General features: G+C 60.1%; 1 protein-coding gene across 5 annotated transcripts in view; it reads left to right on the top strand.

Moving 5' to 3' along the window:
• Positions 1-13,277, top strand: part of KDM4B (lysine demethylase 4B) — a 111,765-nt gene that overhangs the window by 50,943 nt on the left and 47,545 nt on the right. For all 5 annotated transcript variants that reach the window (XR_009563566.1, XM_060297307.1, XM_060297304.1 and 2 more), the window contains exons 8-10: positions 2,264-2,313; positions 6,269-6,372; positions 10,712-10,849. Coding sequence is in view for 4 of the 5 variants with exons in the window: in XM_060297307.1 (XP_060153290.1) it covers positions 2,264-2,313; positions 6,269-6,372; positions 10,712-10,849 (292 nt within the window). In the remaining variant the exon portion in view is untranslated. The remainder of the gene's footprint in view (positions 1-2,263; positions 2,314-6,268; positions 6,373-10,711; positions 10,850-13,277) is intronic.

Here is a 13,277-nt window from a genome sequence, read left to right as displayed (position 1 = left end):
TCGGCCCTGCTGGGAGGCTGGCTCACCTGGGCCTCCATTGCTCTGGGCTTGCCTGGGGCCACGGAGGGGAGGGCCATGGCAGAGAGGGGGCTCTGTGGGCACCTGGCGCCCGAACTCGGGGAGCCGTTACAACTGCACAGATGGAGCCTCTGCCGCCCTCCCTGCCTCCTTTGAATGGACGGCCCACGCTCAGCGCGTGTTTCATTAAGGACCAGGACCCCAGTTCTGCCCGCCTTCCCCCAAAGTCTGAGGTTTTCAGCTTGCTGAGTCCCTGGGTGTGGGCTGGGGGAGCACAGGGGCCTCTCAGCATCTCCCAGGCTGTCGCCGGGTCATTCCAAACCGTGGGAGGCTCAGCGTGCTCTTGGCCGTCGGGGTCCAGACGTCCCCCATGGCTGCCGGCTTCCCATCCACGAGTCCTTTCTAATCTCTCCAGGGGCTGCTCTTCTGAACACTCAGCCCAGTGTCCTGCAGTTTGTACTTTCCGATAACAGAGGAGCCACGTTCCAATGTTTTAAACTTTTAACATCCACCAGATTCAATTAATCTTATCTTTACAACTCCCAATTACAGGCTGTAATTAAGTGAAAGCAGCATTGTAGACTGGCGATATTGCATTAATCATCACAGCCTTGGAGCCGTAAGTTCCTTCCTGTCTTCGGGCATCTTCCCAGAAGGGACAGAATGTTTCATTTCCCTGTTTGGTGGGGGGACCTTAATCCCACAGAGGTGCTTTGGATTGGGATTAATTTTTATCATCTTTATGTAAGTGATAAAAGGCCATTTAAAAAAGAGTCACCTCCTCTTTGTCCAGATAATGGGCAATTCTCTGACGACAGCAGAATTAAAGGTGCCACGGCCACCTCCAGGGCCGTGAAACATGCCCAGAAATTAATTATTTTTATCCTGTTAGATTAGAGACAGCACAATGTTCACCTTATCTCCTACCCTTGCCCTCTTTTATTTTATTAAAAGTAACGATAAACCTTTCAGCTGGAGTGGACTCAGCCAGCTACCGAGCCTGGGCGATCTTCCATGTTCCGTGCCCCTCCCCATTTGGCTTCCTGCCCTGTGGGGGAGGAGGGCGCAGCCGTGGGGAACATCCTCCTGTGGCCTCGTTCTAGAATTCCAGAGATTGCCGTTGTTATGCTGGAGCACGGTCCCCGCGCCCTGCAGCACTGCTGACATCGGGTGGGTCATTCTCTACTAGGGCGCATCCTGGGCACTGTGGGGTGTGGAGCAGCATCCCCCCCACCCCCTCGATGCCAGGACCACTCCCCCAGTCGTGACAACTAGAAATGTGTCAGACGTGGCCCAGTGTTCCCAGGGGGCAGGATTGCCGGATCCTGGAGTTTCTCCCAGATGGGACGGGACTCGGATGCTCTAGTAGCTCTACCGTTGGACACTTTACCACCCTCCCTCCTCCTCTGGACAGTGGCCCTACCATGCCTCGCCTTTGCTTGAAAATGGAGGTTTCCTGGACTTTCTTGGAGGTCCAGTGGTTAAGACTCTGTGCTTCCACTGCAGGGGGCGAGGGTTCGATCCCTGGTCGGGGAACTAAGATCCCCGCATACCTCGTGGTGTAGCCAAAAAAAAAAAAGAAACTGGAGGTTTCCATCTTGCCCAAGTGCCCTCGGGTGGTCTGGGGGTGGCACGTCGGTTGGGTTGGGGCTTCTGGACCCCTGGCCCCTGGCTGTCCCTCCTGGCACCGCCCTCTGCCAGGAAAGCGTTCTGGTATCCCGACACGCTGGCTCGCATCAGCAGGTGACACTCTCGCTTCATCTGTTTGCAGACTTTCACCTTACATCTTTTTTTATTTATGACAGCCGCAATCATCTTTCAAACGTAAAAACGTGTGAAAATACAACTTATGAAAGTGGGTGACGAGTGGAGTCTTGCTCCTTCTTGAAGCTTCTTTCCCCTCAGCTCCTGGGGCTGGGGGGACAGCCCGGGATGCTTCCGTCCTCCTCCTTGGTTCCAATCCAGTGCTCTTTACTTTATGCTTTGCTTTCGAAGCCGCCTAACGGGGAATGTCTCCACTCCTGGCATTCCGACGGTGTGTCACTGCCCCCCAAGTCCTGGGTCCTGAGCCTCCACCTCACCCCTCTTCCTATCCATGTGGCATCCCCCGACCCCGACAGCCCCTCCCCTACGCCGACCGCAGCCGCCCGGCTCTGCCCTGTGCCGGGCCCGCGTGTCACCTGGGGCCCTCAGCTGTGCAGTGGCCACACGCTCTCCCCTCTGACTTGCCTCCCTTCTCTCGTAGGTACGCCATCCCCCCAGAGCATGGCAAGCGCCTGGAGCGTCTGGCAATTGGTAGGTACCTGGGGCCCACTGGGGCCAGGGTGGGCGGTGGGCTGGCGGCCTCTCCCTCCCCGGCTTCACGCTATTGTCTGGAGGTCGGTGTCCCGGAGGGTGATGTGCTCCAGGCGTCCTGGCTGTGTTCCACTCCTTTCCCTGGCGGTCAGGTCGTGGACCCCCGCTGTGGGTCTGTCACTTCACGAAAGCCACACGGATGCCGTCGCTTCAACACTCTCATTTTCTAGCCTCTTGGCCCAGAGTTCGGGACAGGACCGCAGGCTTTGCCGGCTGGGGGCAGCCCGTGCTCCCCTTGCCCCCCAGCACCTGGTGCTGCATCCACCCTTTTCTGTCTTTATGGACTCTTTGCTCAGTCTAGAACACGAGAAGTCCGGTTTGGAGGTCCGCACCTGTTCCGTGCGGCCGCATGGGGACTGCAGGGCCATCTGCTAATCCCGTGCAGGGTCGGGTCACCCAGGCTCCCTCCACCACCTGGATTGAGACCCTCGCTAGGGCCTCTTGGGCTGACAGGATTTGTCGGAGAGGGTCCCGGGCTGCGTCTGGGGCTCTGACCACCCGGGTAAAGGCCGGCCCTCAGGGCATGGGATCCTTAGAGACAAGCCAGACACCCAGGCTGGGGGGCGCGGAGGCCTCTGTGTGCCCCGATGGGGGGCCAGGCTGTTCCCCCCATCGCTCTCATCTCGCACCTGTCCTGTCCCCATGGAGACCCGTGTCCTGAGGGTGGACGGCTGTCAGTGCCTGGACAGACGTTCACAGACCCCGCTGGCCCAGCGGGCGGGCCCTCGCTGTGCAGCCAAGAACAGCCCCTCCCTCTCAGGCAGCACCCTGGTGAGGGTGAGAGTCTGCCGCGGAGATAGCACGGGGCCTCAGGCCACCCCGACCCCCGTGGCAGCAGTAGGCAGCTGGCACCCCCAGGTGGCCACAGAACCGTCCGAAGCCATGGCCTGGTGTTGGTGAGGCTCCCTGCCAGCCGGCTGCCGGCCTCTGTGGGCGCCTCCCTGCCTGCACTTGACTTGGGGGTGGGAACGGCCCATCTTTCTGCCCAGCAGATTCTCACAGCGGGTTGGCGGGGTCGGCAGAGTCCCGGGTGGGAGGGAGGCCGTCAGGTGAGTTGAGCAGGTGCCCCCGGGCCGGTTCCTCTGCAGAGGCCATTGTCATGTCACCTTTTATGTTGGAAACTTGGACCTTGACCTCATGGACAGGGCTGGAGCCGCTCTCAGGAACATGCTTCTCCCGGGAGAAATTCCAGTGCAGGCGGGCATGGCAAAGGCTGATTTAACTTACTTACTGAGCTCGAAAATAAAACCCAATTAATTTTGTTCCCATTATGTTTTTTAAAATGCAAATTTAAAATGTCTTTTCCTATTGTATTAGCTTCCTGTTGATGTAACAAGTTACCACAAACTCAGTGGCTTAAAACAACACACATCCCCTCAGTTTTGCTGTGAACCTTAAACTACTCAAAAAAACCTCATTAAAAAACCCCACAGATTTATTTTCTTACACTTCTGGAGGTCAGAAGTCCACAGTGAGCCTCTAGGGGCTAAAAGTCAAGGCATCCGCAGGGCTGGCTCCTTCAGGAAGCCCCGGAGGAGAACCCGATTCCTGGCTTCTATGGCTTTTGGAGGAGCTGCATCCTGGGCGTGGGGCCGCGTCGCTCTCATTTCTGTCTCCCTGGTCTGTGGTCGAGTGTCCCTCTGACCCCCTCTTATAAGGACCCTCCGGATGACACCAGCCCCCTGGGTGGTCTAGGCCCATACCCATCTCAGGGGCCTGAACTTTATCCCGTCTGCAGTTCCTCTTACCACTGAGGGGACCTTCCACAGGTTGCGGGGATCAGGACATGGATGTCTTGGGGGCCACTGTTCAGCCCCCCATACCTGCAGAGCCACGGGGATCAGTGCGGGCGCTCTCTGGGGACCATGTCCGTGACACCCCCGGGTCTTGCCTGCAGCTTCTCTGTTCTTCCTGTTCAGAGGGGGTTGCACTTAGCCATGCCCGGCTGTTCTCCCTCAGTATGCCTTTTCTACTAGAAAAGTTTTGGGTGATCAGAGCGCCAACTAGAGAAGCAAGAGAAGCCGGAAGCAGGATCCTCTGGGGCCCCCCGCCGACCCCAGACAGTGCCACAGCCGCTCTCCCTGGAGCTCGCCCTGTGCTCCGTTCCTGCAGCCGGAGCTGCTGCCGGGTCCTTTCTGATGCCCCGACCTGGATGCTGGCTCACTTCCTGGGCATCTGAGGGAGGCTCAGTGGCCGGGGCTGGGAGAGGAAGAGTCGGCTAGCAGGGAGGCCGCCCCGTCCTTGCTTCTTGAAAAATCCAGACTCATTAAGTCAGGCGGCTCCTGGAATTCAGGAAAGGGGCTGTCAGCTCTGGAGGAGGGGCAGGAGCCTCCTGCTTCCTCTGCAGCCCCTCATTCAGGACTGCTCTCCCCTCCTCGGAGGAAGGATGGGGGAGGCTCCAGGGCAAGTGACTCACTGCCCTCCTAGGCGTCCCTTCCAAACTTTTTGGGGGTGTGCGTCGGGGGCTCCATTACTGAGATGGGTGGAATGGGTTTGCGATTAATAAGGAAAATGAATAGCCGTGCTCCGAGTGGGCTCGCTGGGAGAGTTGTGCAGCCCACGGGGAGAGCATTAATGTGTTGGCGCGTTATTGGTGCTAATCACTTAAAATGTGCTTCTTTATTAGAGCTTTAATGAGAGCCACTTAAACTGTGCATTAAAAAGGAACTGCAGAGAGGCCGGCGGCCGGGCGGCAGGCAGCCGTAACTCTAATTGAAATGCTTCTAGTGCAGAGCAGAGTTGCTGGATTCAGTCAGCCCTGGCACCTTCCAGAGCCTTGCCATTGTGTCCTTGCGGTTAGGAGCCTCTGGCAGCCTTGGCGTGTGGGTGGGGCCACGCGGGTGCGCACGTGCATACACACACACGTGCCCTCTTTAACCAGCAGCCCGTCGAGGGTGCGCGCTGGCCTGGAGGCTGGGCCCGGTCTGGATCGGCTTCCAGAAGGGCCCTGGGGCTGCCTGCGTCTGGGGATCAGTCCCAGAGGGAGGTGGCCGCTCGGGAGCGCGTGCTGGTGCCGCTGTGGTGGGGACTCATCCCACACCTCGAGGAGCCATGTGGCAGCCCTCCTGTGCCCACTCTCTGTGCGGGTTTGAGCTGAGGCGCCTGGCCACCATGGGCAGAACCTGGGACAGGCTTTTTCTTAACCACGAGACACACGTGTCATTGACTTGAGTTGCAGCCAACAGGCGATGTGGGAACGTCCCTGAACTGCGTTAGTGAAGCACGGTTTCTGGGTAGGTAGAGCTGATGGTGGGCTTTCCGTAGGCTCGCGGAGGCTATCCCTGTTGTAAATTAGTTACGTGGCGCATCGTGGGGCAGAGAGCATAGGGGCTGTGAGCACAGACAGAGGGTTAGGGGCTGTGGGCGCGGCCTGCGTTGGCCCCATGTGTCTGGGGCCAAGGGTGGGCGGGTTGTCTCCCGGGCCTCCGTGTCCTCACCTGCCTGGTGGCGGTGGGACCACGTGGGTGGAGAGCCTACGCCACTCAGGCGGCCCCCCTCTTTGTTGTGGACTCCTCAGTGTTGGGGGGTGGTGGGGGACCCCACTCACCGTGGTCACCGTGTGTCTGGTCAAGAGCAGCAGCTCCCCTGTCTTGTGTCCGGGCTGCGCTCTCACGTGGCCGAGTGACTGTGTGGAAGCAACGCAGTGGCTTTTGTCTGAGGGGAGCTCGGGGTGGGCAGCGGTCTCTGGGCAGCCGCACCCTGTCTGCGACCGCGGGTGTGTGCTGTGGGTGCGCCCCTCGTCACCCAGGACCCCGTCCCGCAGTCCCCTGTGTGTTTCATTCCCTCGGGGCCTCAGAGGAAAGGGCTGCCTGGAGAGAGGTGCCCCGGCTGCCCCGTCCCACGGGGCAGGCCCCGCCCCGTCCCGCCAGGCTGATGCTGGTCTTCTCTGCTCTAGGCTTCTTCCCCGGGAGCTCCCAGGGCTGCGATGCTTTCCTTCGGCACAAGATGACCCTCATCTCGCCCATCATCCTCAAGAAGTATGGGATCCCATTCAGCCGGGTACGTAGGGGCTGAGCACAGACCACCTGCTCGTGGAGGGGCTTCTGGGGCCCGTGCCCTGGTGACCACGAGTGCCCCAGGAAACTGGCGTCTTAACCCTGGAGAAGGTTCTAGGACGATGGCAAGCCAGGGCAGGGCCATCAGCCTCCAGCTCTTCCAGGGTGGGGAGTGAGGATGGAAGAGGGGCCGTTAGGAGGGGCCTTGACTTTCCTTCCCGCCCAGACCCGAATGTCGGCAGGTCCTGCGGGCCGGGCTGGGGAGTGGACGGTCGGGGCAGCGCCTGCTGACCTGGCAGGAAGCGCTGAGGAGCCGGTGCTCCCCGTGGGAGTCCCTTCCCGCCCACCCGTGCCCGGGCAGACGCTTTTGAAAGAGCAAATACCTGTTTAGAAATGAAACGCCTGGCTCCCTCGCAGCGTGAAGGCTGTGAACTCATGCAGTTTCCTGCTCCAGAGGCTGCTCCACTGGTCCGTGTGGGGCTGTGAGGGGTGAGGCCACGCTGGGACCCGGGTTGGCAGGGACCCCACTGCCTGCGGAGGGCGAGTGGGTGGGGGCTGAGCACGGGGGCCAGGCCGCCTCTGCCCCGGAAGTGGGCCCAGCTGTCGTCATTCCAGGCCAGTCCTTCCCCGCAGACAGCCCTCCTGGACGGGGGAGTCTGCGCCCCGGTCCCTGCGTGGGTCCAGGCGAGAGGCCTGTGCCCGGAACTTACCGGACAGGCGTGTGGGCCGTGGCAGCGAGGGCAGGGGGCAGAGGAGACTGTCCAGGAATCCAGCTTCTGCAGGTTTCCCCGAAGAGCGCTTCGTCAGGCGCAGGAGCGAGTTCTGGGGGCGGACCTTCGTGCCTCTCTCTGGCCAAGGGTGTCAGCAGGTCAGAAATTGTTCTGACGTTTCAGTCAAACCACCTGCAGCATCAGCACACAGATCGGGGATTCGCCTTTCTATCGGGGCCGCAGCTGCTGCTCATGCTTATTAGGTAGCGGGATATTTCACTCTGAGGAACGCAGCTTTCCATGCTTCCCTCTTCCCACCCACCCCACCCGCCCCCGTCTTCTGGTTGGAACATCATTCTTTGCCAGGAACCTCACAGACAGATCACGGCATTGCTCACGGAAGTGAGAGGTACTTGCTCTCGCATCCCTTTGTCGCGGACGTTCTCCAGAGTGGTGCTTCCTGGAGAGGGATGCTGGTCGCAGGAGTCAGCTGGCGGGCACCCTCGTTCTCCCGGGTCAGTGCCAGTGTGGCCCTGCAGCTTGTATACGAAATGCCTGAGCGTGACCCAAGGTGGCGGCGGCCTCCTGGCCCAGAGGGGCTGCTGGTGACTGGAGAGAGGCCGGGCTCCGCAGCCACCGCGGCTGCCCACAGGGCCCGGACAGAGCTTCGTCCCAAGGCCCTTGTCCAGCAGCAGGGAGCCCTCCGTGGGCCGCCGGCTCACTCAGGACCAGGCTCCGGGCCCTGCAGCGTCAGGCTCCACGTGGAGCCCCTCATCTGAATTCCTGGCGGCCTTCAGAGTGACACCCTCCACTTATAAATCTTTGTAATGGTATTTACTTCTAGAAGAAAAAGCAGATCGATAGCAGAGCTTTTTAATAATTAAAAGTGTGTATTTCTGTGATCTACCACGGGCTTCCTCATTTATTCTTGGAGAGCTCGCACAAGCAGCCGACCGCCGGGCTTCCTCTGTGACTGGCGTCTGGGGCTGGCGCTCCCTCCACTACTGATTGCTTTGCGTCACGGCCTATCCGTCATCCCAAGCGCCCTCTAATTTATTGTTGGGATAATGTTGACGGTGGTGACACGGAGGACAGACACCGTGGGTTTGAAATGGAGCCACCAGGATGTAGATTTTCTGACAGGGACATAATCTTGTTGCTCTAAGTGAGCACGTCTCCTGTTCTGGGGCTTGATTTATGGGCCGGATCGGGCGGGGGACCAGGCCCTCAGCGTGCCTCTCCCCATGGGGGCTCCAGCTCGGTGATGGGGACCCTGCTGCGTCCCTGAGCTCAAGCAGGCCAGTGCACGCACGGAGGCGTTCTGGAAAGCGAGATAGCACTTTACAGAATCAGCTCAAGTAAGATAAGAACATCAGTAATTGCATTTAAAAGCGCATCCCCAAACCTGAATTTTACTTATCTCATTTGACGAGGCTCCGAGTCCTGCAGCAGAAGCTGGCCCAGGGGACCCTTCCTGAGAACGAGGATGCTGGCCGCTGGGCCCTGGGGACACTACGTGTCCCCTCCTCCCCCATCTTCTGCTGTCGCTTCATCCCCGCATGCGGCTGTCACTTGGACAGGAATTTAAAAATATTACTTAATGCACGCTGACTTCCCTTGATGGGTACAATTCATTATTTGCAAAGAAAGATATCTCCGTGTTCTTAAGGACTGGCTTTTCTCCAAGCTACGTCAGTTTTGATTGATTTCTGACTCCGTGGTTGGCTTCTGGAAGTCTCCCCACCTCCACCTCACCCCACCCCCGGTCGCCACCTCCCGCCACCCACCCTCCCCTGCCAGGGTTTAACTCCTCGTTGGTTACTTAGATGAATCCAGCGATTTCTGCTCCTCTCTCGGGTTATTAGCAGGCCCCGAAAACTACGACAGAGTGGTGAAGAGCCTCTAAGTGGGGCAGAAGGCTTGAGCAGACACACTTTGCAGAAGGAGGCGTGCGCAGGCGCCGGCAGGACGCAGTGGGCGGCATCCACAGACCTCAGGGAGGGGGCCGGAGCATCACACCCACCCCACAGGGCCACTGCGTGCGAATACCCCATACCCCATATGCCGCCGAGGGGGCGGGGGAACTCGCCCTTCCCACCACGTGGGTGCAAAACGGGCGGCCACTGCGAAGAGCCGCTGGGCAGTTTCCTGGGGCCCCACGGTGCCCCCTCCGGAGTCTGTTTACTCCGGAGAAGTGCAAGCAACCACCGGGAGAAGATGAATCCACAGGTGCCCCCAGCTCTGCTCACAGAGCCTCAGACCAGGAACAGCCACAGGCCTGTGAGCAGGAGGCTAGATGAACAAATAGCAACACATCCTCACAGCAGGAGACCCCTTTAGGAACGAAGAGGAGCAGACGACCCATGTGCCCGGCGGGACGGATAAACCCCGAGGATGTGCCGAGCGGAAGAGGCCAGACGCAGAGCATGGGCAGCGCGGTCCGTGTCTGTGAAACCCTAGAGAGACATCGCCGAGGGGCGGGGGGGCGGGTGCATTTGGGCCCCGTTCTCAGAACTCCAGACAACCTGATATGCACCACGTGCTCAGCCTAGGAGAAGACTGGCCCTCCTGACCCCAGAGGGTCACTCCCACGTCACAGCCTCTAGTCCAGCAGCCCTGCCTCCCGTCCCGGGACACAGCGAGTGGGGGTGGCGGCCGCTGCTCTTTGTCACCCGTCTGCCGGACACTGGTCTGTTGGAGCGCTTGCTGATGGCCGGGGGTAGTCAGTGCAGAGTGGGGAGGGGCCCGGCGAGGAGGCTGCAGCCTCCTTCTCCAGGCCTCGGGCTGGCACCTCTGGAAGCCTCTGTCTGGCATCACTGTGGGTCCCCCACCCCGGTCCCTCACGCCCAACTTCTTGGTTTGGGGTCTCTGTCGCAGAGGCTGGACCAGAGTCTGGCCGTCCAGACCATTTTGAATAGGCCTGGAAACGCGCTCGTCCTGCAGTGTCGTGACCTTGACACGTGTCCTCCCGGCCCACTGACGTGTCACTTCAGTCTCTTTGCCCTCACTTGGAAGGACACATGTCTTGGGATGTAGTGGACAGATTCTCTGCTCACAGTGGCGGGGCCACTTAGGAGAGCTTCTGGGGACGTTTTGGGGGTGGGCCTGCTCCTTCCTCGCACGAGGGCTGGGCGCCGTGCTACCGGCTCGAACCCGCCCTGGGCTCCAAGGGCTCCGAGCTCCGCCAGTGCCGACCGGCCCTCCTCGCCAGCCCCGGCGCCGTGTGAACACCTCACAGTGGATGGACGCTTGCCAGGCCACCTACCCCCAAAGCAGGAGACCCACCCCCCACCCCGCCGCCAAATGAGAAGTACCTAGAATCCTAGCATTGCTGCTCACCCGTCTGGAGAGTGCAGACTGTCCCCTCGGGGCCCAGTGGGGTCTCAGTGAGGGGCGGGGCTGGGAGCCAGTTGCCGCCCTGGCCACTCGCCTCACCTACTTCCCAAGCCTTGCGAGCACCAGGCCACAGCCTGTCACTTGGCTCCTAAAGTCAGGCTCCCTGGCACTTGTTGGGACGTCCTCGAGCCCACGTCCCCCTGCTGTGCTCCTCGGTGGCTTCTTGTGGCTTTGCCATCAGCCTGTGATGCCCTGTGTCAGGCCTCGCCCCTCACCTGTTGGCCTCTTGCCCCTCAGATCACGCAGGAGGCTGGGGAGTTCATGATCACGTTCCCCTACGGCTACCACGCCGGATTCAACCACGGATTCAACTGCGCGGAATCTACCAACTTTGCCACCCTGCGGTGGATTGATTACGGCAAGGTGGCCACCCAGGTGAGTGCCCGCAGACCCTGGGGAAGGGTCTAAAGGGGGCCGGCCCCCACCTGCTCACCCAGCCCAGGGCCTGGATGGCAGCCGTTTATATTCGACCGGAGGCTGGGATTCTCCATAAGGGTCTGTTTTTGGATCCTCAGCAAACTTGTCCCCAGAATGTTCCTCACCTGGAGGCAGGGGAAGGGAGTCTGGGCAGGCCTGGGGTCGGGTCTCCCCTCCTCCTGGCAGACCCCAGGTGTGTTCCCCCTCGTCTGGGGATCAGGGAAGATTTGTTCCTTGTTAGTTGACCCCTTGGAGGCCACCTGGCCGGGCATGGGGTCTGCTTGGGCCCCAGCGCCTTTGCCCCCCTCCAGCTTCCCCATCTGGGCTTTTCTGCTGCAGGGTGCAAGAAAGACGGGGAGAGAGAGAGGGCGCAGAACCCTGGCAGAGCAGACCCTGCGCTCGAGCCTGAGGGCTTCCTGTTGCCTTGCTATCCACATTGAGAGGTCACTGAAAGGCCAGAAGACTCCTTTGATTTTCCTCAGTAATTTGCCGTTCTGGTCCCAGAGGGCCGATTATTGGCCAATAGATTTGACATCTGAGCCAAGCGCTCGTTCTCAAATTCCTTTTCTCCTGCACTCACCTGTCTGTGGTTTTGACGGGCAGCTTTGGGGGCACGAGGCCCTGTAGTGGCGAGTCCAGGGAGCGGCTGAGCACTGGGCAGGGCCCTGGGAGGGAGAAGCTGCTGGGAGGGCTGTCGGGCAGGCAGCAGGCCCAGCCCTTCCTTGGCTGCCGGGACCAGGGGCCTTCTATCCAAGACTGGTACCACGCATGCCGTGGAGGAAGCCGGCGAGCTCTGCCCAGGTCTGAGCTGGGCTCAGACCAAGCGGCCCCGGCTCTCAGGTTTCAGTCCCTTTAACCTTCTCTCCACTGCAAAAGGGAGCCCAGCTCTTCACAAGCATCCACTGTGGTACTTGGGTCATGGGACAGGAGAGGCCTCTCCTGCTGAGCTTCCTACCAGCCTCCCAAGCCAGAGCCTTGGGGTTCCTCCGTGGAATTTCTCAGCCGTTATGATTTAGGACCCAGGGTTGGGACAGATGGTGGGTTTCTCCCAGGCCTGGAAGTGGGAGCAGTGTGGACCCGGAGGACTTGGAGCCCGGATCCTGATTCCTTCAGTGTTTCACAGACCTTGGACCCTTGCAAAAGAGGGTCTAGGCCGTGACGATCGGGCGTCACAGCCTAGAGACGTGGCCTGATGGAGTGGAGGGGAGCCGGTGGTGTGCAACACCCCGAGTCCACGGCAGGGCACGTGGCAAAGAGCAGGAAACCCCGCACCAGGGGTGTTCAGGGGGGTTACAGACTGATGCTTTTGAACAGGTGGGGTTAAACAAGATCCATCCTTAAAGCAAATGTCACCTGCTTCTTTCCACGTTTGAATGGGGTGAAAAATTAAGCTTCACAGGTGGCTTTGCGTCACGTCTCCACTGGGCAGCGCGGTCTAGACGGGCTGGCTCGTCTCTGTCTTTCTAATGATCGGTTTCTCTTAACTTCGCTGTGTCAGTGCAGTTGAGAAAAGGAAATGGGTTTTGTAGCCAGGAAGACTGGAGAGGCGCCCCGGGATTTAAAGTGCTGGGCTTTTTATACTTAATTCAGGAAACTGTGCGGGGATTGTCTTTGGCAGAGCCTCTGGCTTCGCTGCAAGAGGAGAGACGGGGGTGTCAGGATTGTCCCTTTAGATCCACAGGGGTATGTTTGCAGGGAGTTTTGTGCGATTGAGTTATCAGCCTGGCCCCGGGGCTGGTCCCGGAGGCGCTGCTGGAGCCGACCCTGCTGCGGGGCCAGTGGGGATTGCCCGGATATTAAAAGCAATTTTGGGTTCAGCCATGTGTTCACAAACAAGTGGCACTTGGGAAGCGCAGCCTTAGATGGGGCTCCACCCTCATATCGCCAGGCGGCGGAGCGTGAAATTACTGAACAAGTGACAAGCGTTGCTCTGAGCCGGCCCGGGTTCTGGGGTGCCCGGCGGCTTCTGCCAGGAGTGGCCATTGGCCACGGGGCACCCGTCCGTTGCCACCTGATGTCAGCCTCCAGGCCTTTAGGTGGTGGAACGGGACAGCAGGTTCAGACCTCCAAGCTCCGCTGCCCCCGTAACGAGTCTGGGCTGGAGAGGTCGCCAGGCGCCTGGCCTCGCAGGGGACAAGCTGAGGGCATTGGCGGCAGGGGACTGTTCGTTTCCCGGGGTGCTGGGCCTGTGGACTTAATGGAGGGGGGTGGGGTGGGGCACGGGGGGACCAGGGCCCCTTCCCGCTGAGCAGGGGCCTCTCCCTGCAGCCTGAGTGCCCCGTCCCGTCTGCATCCCCTTCCAGCACATTCCTCGGAATGCAGCCAAGGGAGAGAACGTCCACTTCCCAGATGCTAGACTTCTGTACTTGTTGGTTCGTTACCTCTT

Source organism: Globicephala melas, chromosome 3 (genome assembly GCF_963455315.2).
Source record: "Globicephala melas chromosome 3, mGloMel1.2, whole genome shotgun sequence".
Lineage (NCBI taxonomy): Eukaryota > Metazoa > Chordata > Mammalia > Artiodactyla > Delphinidae > Globicephala > Globicephala melas.
Note: the sequence above shows the minus strand (reverse complement) of the source record. Positions and strands in the feature narration are given on the sequence as shown.